Raw genomic sequence first — 8827 nt, 5'->3', positions numbered from 1 at the left:
GGGTTCAACACATTCTCCTGCCTCAACCTCCTGAGTAGCTAGGATTACAGGCGTGCACCACCACACCCAGCTAATTTTTGTATTTGTATTTTGTATTTTTAGTAGAGACAGGGTTTCACCATGTTGGCCAGGCTGGCCTTGAACTCCTGACCTCGGCCTCCCACAGTGCTGAGATTACAGGCGTGAGCCACCACACCCGGCCAAAAGTCACCTTGTTAAAATACTTAGTTGAGATCAAAAGAAAGGGACTCCCCAGCTGCCAGAAACCAAAGAGAAATTAGTGCACACAGGCAAGCTATGGTTCAGGGGCTCACCAGGGTTCCAGTCCCTGATATAGGCCCAGGGGACCCTAGAAAGACAGGGAGGTGGGACCAAGCCCCCTGCCATAGCCATTAAGGGGGATAGAAAAGCTTGAGCAGAGCCCGGTGCTTGGGTAAGAGGAAGGGAAACCCACTGAACCCATTATCTAATGCTGTAGAAGCAGCCACCACAAAACGCAGTGGCTTCCGGGGGTTGGCCTGGGGGGTCTTCTGCTGGTGTTGCCTGGTACACTCGGGGGCTGTGTCTGATGGAGGGTGGCCTACGGCTGGGCCCTTCTCCCCTGTCCTCTTCCATCCTGAAGGGGTCAGGACAGGCTCCCGCACATGGCGACGGCCGTGTTCAGAGGGGACAAGTCCCCCAGGCAAGCAGGCCTCTGTTAGCTCAGTGTTGCCTTCACTGGTGTCACGTGGACAAGCCTGAATTCAGCGTGGGGAGAGAAGGCAGGGGAGCACACAGGGTGTGGACACCGGGAGTGCGTTCCTGTCCCCGCCTTCACGGTCATCCGCAGAACGCAGGGTGTACAGCCCAAAGTACACGACCCACAAGGCAGAGAACCACAAGCAAGAAATGGCAGGAAGTTGCTTCCAAGCCACGAGGAAACCCTGGGCGTCTGCAGGAATCAAATCTGAACCCACGAACAGCCACACTGAAGGGGCGCCGTGACACCCCGGAGCACAGAGGAGGCCCACAGGAAACACTGCCCACTAAAGCCAGCTCCGGGCCCAAGCACACAGCAGCAGAAGGCTCCACCGGCAGGAGAGGCCGACCCAGCAGTGGCACAGGGCTGCCCACACGACAGGCCCTTCAGGAGCCCAGCACAGTCCACAAGGACCCTCGCTCCTGACACCAACGACAGCGGGGAGGTGTCCCTGAGACCACCTCAGACTCCATAACTCCCTGAAAGGACTCGCAGATCCCCCAGTGAGCCGGTGGACTCAAGGTTATCGTTTCTTTTTTTTTTTTTTTTTTGAGACGGAGTCTTGCTCTGTTGCCCAGGCTGGAGTGCAGTGGCCTGATCTCAGCTCACGGCAACCTCCGCCTCCCAGGTTCACGCCATTCTCCTGCCTCAGCCTCCTGAGTAGCTGGGACTATAGGCGCCCGCCACCTCGCCCGGCTAATTTTTTGTATTTTTAGTAGAGACGGGGTTTCACCGTGTTAGCCAGGATGGTCTCGATCTCCTGACCTCGTGATCCGCCCGTCTCGGCCTCCCAAAGTGCTGGGATTACAGGCTTGAGCCACCGCACCCGGCCGGTTATCGTTTCTTATAGCTGCAGATGAAAATCAGCCAAGGTTATGAGGCACAGGGGACGGTCCAGGAAGGTTCCAATCCCAGAGCTTCCAGCTGTCCCCTCCCTGTGGGGTCACGGCCAGCCCTCACTTCCCCACGCACTAACTTCCACAGCCCTCTGTGACGACACTGCCAACCGGGAGCTCACCGGGCCTGGACGCCAGCCTTCACCGGGGCTCACACAGACATGGCTGATGGCCCACGGGGCCAACCTCCGCCTCAGACCCTCTAGAGGTCAAGCTGCCCCAAAGCCCCCACCCTCAATCACCCCATTAAACTATCCAGTGACCCAAGGTCCCCAGGTGAACAAGGACACTCCTACCAGGCAGGACATTTCAAGGCACTGGAGTTTACCTCCCAGGGCTCAAGAACAAATGACAGACCTCTCTGTGGGCAAGGTTGAATGCTTTAGTGTGTGACCATAAAACAAATATGCTTAAAATGGATGATTACTGATTAAAATGATTAAAAAGAAATGAAAATAATGAAAACAGACTGGCATAAAAAAGGCTTGTTTTATAAAGAACCCAAAGGCACTTCTTTTGGACTCTTTAGGAACCCAGAAAAGGAAGTATGGACTCAGCGGACAGAAAGAACACATGACAGCTGAAGAGAGAATTCCTGAACCATACAGGAGTGTCTTAGTGTGCTCCAGCTGCCAGAGGAAAATGCCACAGACTGAGTATCTCACAGTCCTGGAGGCTGGAAGAGCAGGTGCCCGCAGGCCGGGTGCTGGTGAGGGCTCTCCTCCTGACTGGTAGATGGCCGCCTTCTCACTGTGTCCTTACGCGGTAGGGAGAGAGGGAGAGTGAGCTCCCTTCCGCTTTTATAAGGACACCGGTCCTACTGGATTAGGACCCCACCCTCAGGACCTTCCTTATCTCCCAAAGACCTTATCACCTGATGCAGTCACATTGGGGATTAGGGTTTCAACATAGGAATTTTGGGGGACACGATGGAGTCCACAGCAGAAAGTCCCAGTGAGACAGCAGCCCAGACGCAGGCACAGCGTGAGGAGAGCAGAATGAGGAGGTCCAATACACAGCTAACGGGCACTCCCGGAAAACTGCACAGGCAGAATCAAAGAGAAGCCACACCTCATCAACGTGGAAGCATTTTCCAAAACCAAAGAAAAGCGTGTCCTCAGCACAAGGAATACAAGTCCCAGGCAGAATTCAAAGGAAAGAGCTCTACCTACTTATCATTTTCCAAGAGGAAGAGAAAAATCTAAAACTACCATTAAAAAGGCAGAAAATTCAGCTGCCAACAGACTTCTCACAAACAGATTCCAGAAGACAATGGAGTTTGTTCTCCAAAGTACTGAAGGTAGGTGTCTGTCACCCTAGAATTCAGTACTAACTAAATAATTACTCAAGAGTGGAAGCTGAATGGATCTTTTCGAACGCTGAGTAGAGTTTACCCCTCACAGCCACTCACAGAAGAAACACTAAGGGCTACACATCAGTAATCAGAAAATGAACCCAGAGGTGAGATGCAAGAAGCACTGGCAAAAGCAGACGCAGGTGAATCTGTTGATAAATAAATGGAAGTGTTGACCATAAAACCACACCAGCATTTTGTGCAGGATTAAAATGAGGTGAGACAAGTACGCTAAAGAATACCGCAGAGGGTCACTACAAGGCTGGCCCGGGAAAGGCGACAGCAGCAGTGCCCTCTTCCAGTATCACTAACATTAGGGACACCATGAACGTCAAACCACGCAAGGGTAGGGTGATGGGCAAGGGAAAGAAGGAAACTCAAGTCAGTCAAGAGAAGGCACAGAAGAGACCAGAAGAAAGTGAAGATGCGGCATGGTGGATAAAAACCCATAGTAGCCAGGCGCGGTGGCTCAAGCCTGTAATCCCAGCACCTTGGGAGGCCGAGATGGGCGGATCACCAGGTCAGGAGATCGAGCCCATCCTGGCTAACCCGGTGAAACCCCGTCTCTACTAAAAAATACAAAAAACTAGCCAGGCGAGGTGGTAGGCGCCTGTAGTCTCAGCTACTCGGGAGGCTGAGGCAGGAGAATGGCGTAAACCCGCGGAGCTTGCAGTGAGCCGAGATCCGGCCACTGCGCTCCAGCCTGAGCGACAGAGCGAGACTCCGTCAAAAAAAAAACCCAGAGTAAAGCAGCTAAAATCCCATCTATGTATTCACTCAACAAAACGGTCAACAGAGATTCACTGAGTGGCCTCAGTGTGGTGGCTCACGCCTGCAATCCCAGCACTTTGGGAGGCTGAGGTGGGCAGATCACTTGAGGTCAGGAGCTCAGACCAGCCTGGCCAACATAGTCAAACCCTGTGTCTACTAAAAATACAAAAATTAGCTGGGCGTGGTGGCGGGCGCCTATAGTCCCAGCTACTCGGGAGGCTGAGGCACAAGAATTGCTTGAACCTAGGAGGCAGAGGTTGCAGTGAGCCGAGATTGTGCCACTGCACTCCAGCCTGGTGACAGAGACTCCATCTCAAAAAAAAAAAAAAGATATTCACTGAGTGGCCACCATGGCCAAACTCTGTCCCACATCCCACACACTGGGGACACAGCTGAGAGCAAGGGACCCCACAGAGTCATGTTCTAGGAGACAGCAGCTGTCACCACACCTGCAGCAGGTTCCCACTGTGGCTGAATGACAGAATCTCAGGTTAGATGAAGACAAAAAGGCCGTCACCCTTGGCTAACAAGAGATAAGCCCAAACCTAATGGCACACAAAGGCCAGAGGAAAGGGGTGGAAACGCCACAGGACCGAGAGAAAGCGGGCACAGCATAGAAACCCAGCACACTGGAACCGAGGTGCTGAGCGTTATGAACACCTCCAAACGCTGACCAGTTACAAGGAAACAGACCACAACGAACGGCAGGCAGGAACACAAGACACCGCACACAAACACGAAACGTGTTCGAAACTAAAAGGACTTCTGAACAACCCACGGAGCGAAAACAAAATCATAACGTAAATCATGCAGTCTCCAAACAACTCCAGCCGGGCGCGGTGGCTCACACCTGTGATCCCAGCACTTTGGGAGGCTGAGGCAGGTGGATCACTTGAGGTCAGGAGTTCGAGACCAGCTCGGCCAACAAGGTGAAACCCCGTCTCTACCAAAAATACAAAAATTAGCCAGGAGGGGGTGGCGCATGCCTATAATCCCAGCTACTTGGGAGGCTGAGGCATGAAAATTTGCTTGAACCTGGGAGGCAGAGGTTGCAGTGGGCCAAGATCATGCCACTGCACTCCAGCCTGGGTGACACAGTAAGACTGCCTCAGAAAAAAAAAACAAAACTGAACTCCCAAGATACAGCTCATGCAGCCTAGGAGAAACTGCGTTAAGCATAGGTTAGATACAAAAGAGACACAAACTAATGAAGAAGCAAGAAGAAACCCACAAAGGTAAAAGGTAGGAAGAAAAAAAAAAAAAAGCAAACATCAATAAAGTGAAGTAAAGGGCCGAAGACAGCTGTGAAGAGACAAAAAGAAAAAGGGCTTTTTGTCTTTGTCTTTTTGTCAGAGGCAGGGCTCACACAGGCCATGAGGACCCTGCTATGGTGCTAAAAGAAACGTCCCTAGGGCTCCAGGAAAGGGGAGCTTTCCAGGCCCCACCCACCACAGCCCTCTCACCACAGGCAGGATTCTTCTGGGCTAAGAAGTCAGGCCCACCCAGAGCCCACATGGACACTCTGTGTGCCGCCTTCTGCCCAGGGGCCCCTGAACCGCACGGGCTCTGGGCCAGGCCGTCCTCCTCAGACAGGCTGAGCCCCACAGCCTGCGCCCTTCAGCCCAAGAGGGAAGGTGTTCCAAGCCTGGACGCTCTCTGTGCAGGCCCCTGGTGTGAGGTGCCACTAAGGGTGGGAAGAGAAGGGGCAAGCAGCAGGCGGCAGGCCATGTTTGGGCTCCACTACTATGCCCATCCCGGAACTGGGAGAGGCCTGCAAATTCTTCTCGAACCTTCCCAGCCGTGATGCTACGTAAGTCCAGGTAGGGGGACAGCATGCATTTTATTGCATCGTTAGCTTTTATTCTTAAATAGTTAAATATGTAGCACGTGGTGTCAACCCCCACAAACGTCAGGGCAGGCCTGTGGCAAACAGACCAGTGTCTCTGCAACCTTCTGAAGACCGGTGCTAAAAACTACATTTTTAATTAAAACCCAACGCACTTCTCTGTGTGAGTATACATATTTGGGAAGCGTGAGAGAAAATATAACTGCAGCAAACACTTGGCGAAACATTCCTCTGACTCACACTGTCCCGTCTGCTATTTTCATCTGTACTCTGTTCAAGGATGGCCTATTTCATTCTGTAAATGCTGGTTGTGTCCCCTAGATTGATGTCCCCACCCGCAATGGTCTTGAAAGGGACAAGAGCATTTGGACGGCCGGGAGAAAACATTTTTGGGTACTTGGTGCATGTGGCAAGGGGCCCAACAAACCAGCAAAGAGTAAGAGAATCTCTTTCAGATAGACAGGGTAAGGCAGGATTTCTTTCTTTTTTTTTTTTTTTTTTGGAGGAGATAAACCAATTTTATGTCTATCATGTTATACAAAAATCTAGAAATAATAGATTTGTACAGGAAAAATGATAATAAATGAGCGTGCAAAACATATCATTTAAATTTGGTGTTTTTCCCCATGATATTAGGATGATGATCATTTCAAAGCACATGTCTAGCTTCAGAGCAGGACTTGTTCACTGGCCAGAGCCTGCCATGAAACTACAGCTGTCAGCGTCTGTCTGCTCTACTGCCTCCTGACAAAACTCTTGAGGTCTTCAAGAAAACTAATGTACTCCTGGTGCTCCAGGGCTGTGCTGAGCTCCACCAACTCATCTGCAAAAGTGTTGTCCACCCCTCGGCCCGCACGGAAATCCATTAGGTGGTCATATGAGGCCCAGCCCAAGGAATCTGTGTTGAGAGTATAATTAGTATCCTTCCATTCAGACTCGCCACTGGACTGAAAGCTAACTTCGTAAGGCAGGATTTCTTAACACACAAAGGGAACATCTGAGCACATTAACATTTAAAACCTGGGCCAGGCGCAGTGGCTCATGCCTGTAATCCCAGGACTTTGGGAGACTGAGGCAGGCGGTTCATGAGGTCAGGAGATTGAGACCATCCTGGCTGACACGGTGAAACCCCGTAAAAATACAAAAAATTAGCCAGGCATGGTGGCGGGCGCCTGTAGTTCCAACAACTCGGGAGGCTGAGGCAGGAGAATGGCATGAACCCAGGAGGCGGAGCTTACAGTGAGCTGAGATGGCACCACTGCACTCCAGCCTGGGTGACACAGCGAGACTCCGTCTTAAAAAAAAAAAAAAAAAAAGGCCGGGCACGGTGGCTGAAGCCTGTAATCCCAGCATTTTGGGAGGCCGAGGCGGGCAGATCACGAGGTCAGGAGATCGAGACCATCCTGGCGAACACGGTGAAACACCGTCTCTACTAAAAAATACAAAAAACTAGCCGGGCGAGGTGGCGGCGCCTGTAGTCCCAGCTGCTCGGGAGGCTGAGGCAGGAGAATGGCGTGAATCCGGGAGGCGGAGCTCGCAGTGAGCTGGGATCTGGCCACTGCACTCCAGCCTGGGCGGCAGAGCGAGACTCCATCTCAAAAAAAAAAAAAAAAATTAAACTTGTTGTGGGCCAGGCACAGTGGTTCATGCCTATAATCCCAACACTTTGGGAAGCCAAGGTGGGCGGATCACCTGAGGTCAGGAGTTTGAGACCAGCCTGGCCAACATGGCAAAACCCCATCTCTACTTAAAAAAATACAAAAATTAGCCAGGTGTGGTGGTGTATGCCTATAGTCCCAGCTACTCAGGAGGCTGAGGCAGGAGAATCGCTTGAATCTAGGAGGTGGAGGTGGCAGTGAGCCAAGATCACACCACTGCACGCCAGCCTGGGCGACAGAGTGAGACTCCATCTCAAAAAATAAATAAAACTTATGAAAAAAGATATCATAGGATTAATGTATCCAGAACGTGTAAACCATGCCCAGAAATAAGACCACAGCCCAAGACAGAACGAGCAAAGGAAAGCAACACAGAAGACACAAGTGGCCACAGACTTGGAAAGAGAAGCTCAACCTTCCTACTCGTCAGGAAAATGAAAATTAGAGCAAGAGAATCTATGTCTCACCTGTTGGGTTGGGAAAATGCAAATAAGTACAATGACACCAAGGTCGCAAGAACCCGGGAAAACATGAACTCACATGGATGGTGAGCGTGTAGGTAGGCTGGGACACTCGAGAGCAGCCTGGACAGGTTCAGAGAGGGGACAGCAGTGTCATTAGGACCCAGAACACTCCCTAGAGGAACTCAAGCTCAGACACCGGGGGCACCTTGCCCACGTTGGATGCACACCCCAATCCCCGGGCACCTGGGTTATATGTGGATGGGGCCTGAGAATCTGAATTCCCACCCAGCTCCCAGATGCTGCTAATGCCTGAAAGTGACCACACTTTAAATAGCACAGAACCAGACCATATGGGTTCATTCCATAGAGTGTTCATCCCAGGGATTTTTATAATGATGAGAAATTAGAAATAACCTAAATGCCTACCAGCATGGAAAGATGTTAAAATTAGAGCCTATTCAAAAAGTGAAGTGTTTTGCACCTGCTAAAATGAATGTGCCAAATCTAAGCATAGCGTGCAAGGAAAAGGTACACTGCAGATGACAGGGTGGGCCACGGCGTATGTGCATGTCAAACGCACACGCCTCTGGTAAAGGTGCAGCTACACGGCTCTGCAGATGACAGCGTGGGCCACTGCATATGCACATGTCAAACTCACACGCGTGTGGTAAAGCTGCAGCAAGAGGACTCTGAAGGGCACACACACCTTTCACAAGAGCGTGTTCCTCGGGGTAAGGTGTAGGGGCTGAGTATGGACAGAGTAAAAGCTCAACTATGACCATAGTGTTTTACATACTTTAAAAATATCTCACTCTGAAAGCAATACAGGTTGAGTGTCTCCATCTGAAATGCTGAGGACCAGAAGTGTTTTTTGTTTGTTTGTTTTTTGTTTTTTTGAGACAGAGTTTCACTCTTGTTGCCCAGGCTGGAGTGCAATGGCGCGATCTCAGCTCACAGCAACCTCCGCTTCCTCAGCTCAAGCGATTCTCCTGCCTCAGCCTCCCAAGTAGCTGGGATTACAGACATGCACCACCATGCCTGGCTAATTTTGTATTTTTTTAGTAGAGACAGGGTTTCTCCATGTTGGTCAGGCTGGTCT

The 8827-nt window shown here is 51.1% G+C and overlaps 1 protein-coding gene across 1 annotated transcript in view; it reads right to left on the bottom strand.

Moving 5' to 3' along the window:
- Positions 1–8827, bottom strand: part of DFFB (DNA fragmentation factor, 40kDa, beta polypeptide (caspase-activated DNase)) — a 29881-nt gene that overhangs the window by 2367 nt on the left and 18687 nt on the right. Inside the window, exon 7 of the mRNA XM_011956854.1 lies at positions 7395–7534. Coding sequence (XP_011812244.1) covers positions 7395–7534 — 140 coding nt within the window. The remainder of the gene's footprint in view (positions 1–7394; positions 7535–8827) is intronic.

Source organism: Colobus angolensis, unplaced genomic scaffold (genome assembly GCF_000951035.1).
Source record: "Colobus angolensis palliatus isolate OR3802 unplaced genomic scaffold, Cang.pa_1.0 Scaffold426, whole genome shotgun sequence".
NCBI lineage: Eukaryota > Metazoa > Chordata > Mammalia > Primates > Cercopithecidae > Colobus > Colobus angolensis.
This window is presented reverse-complemented; position numbering and strand designations above follow the sequence as displayed.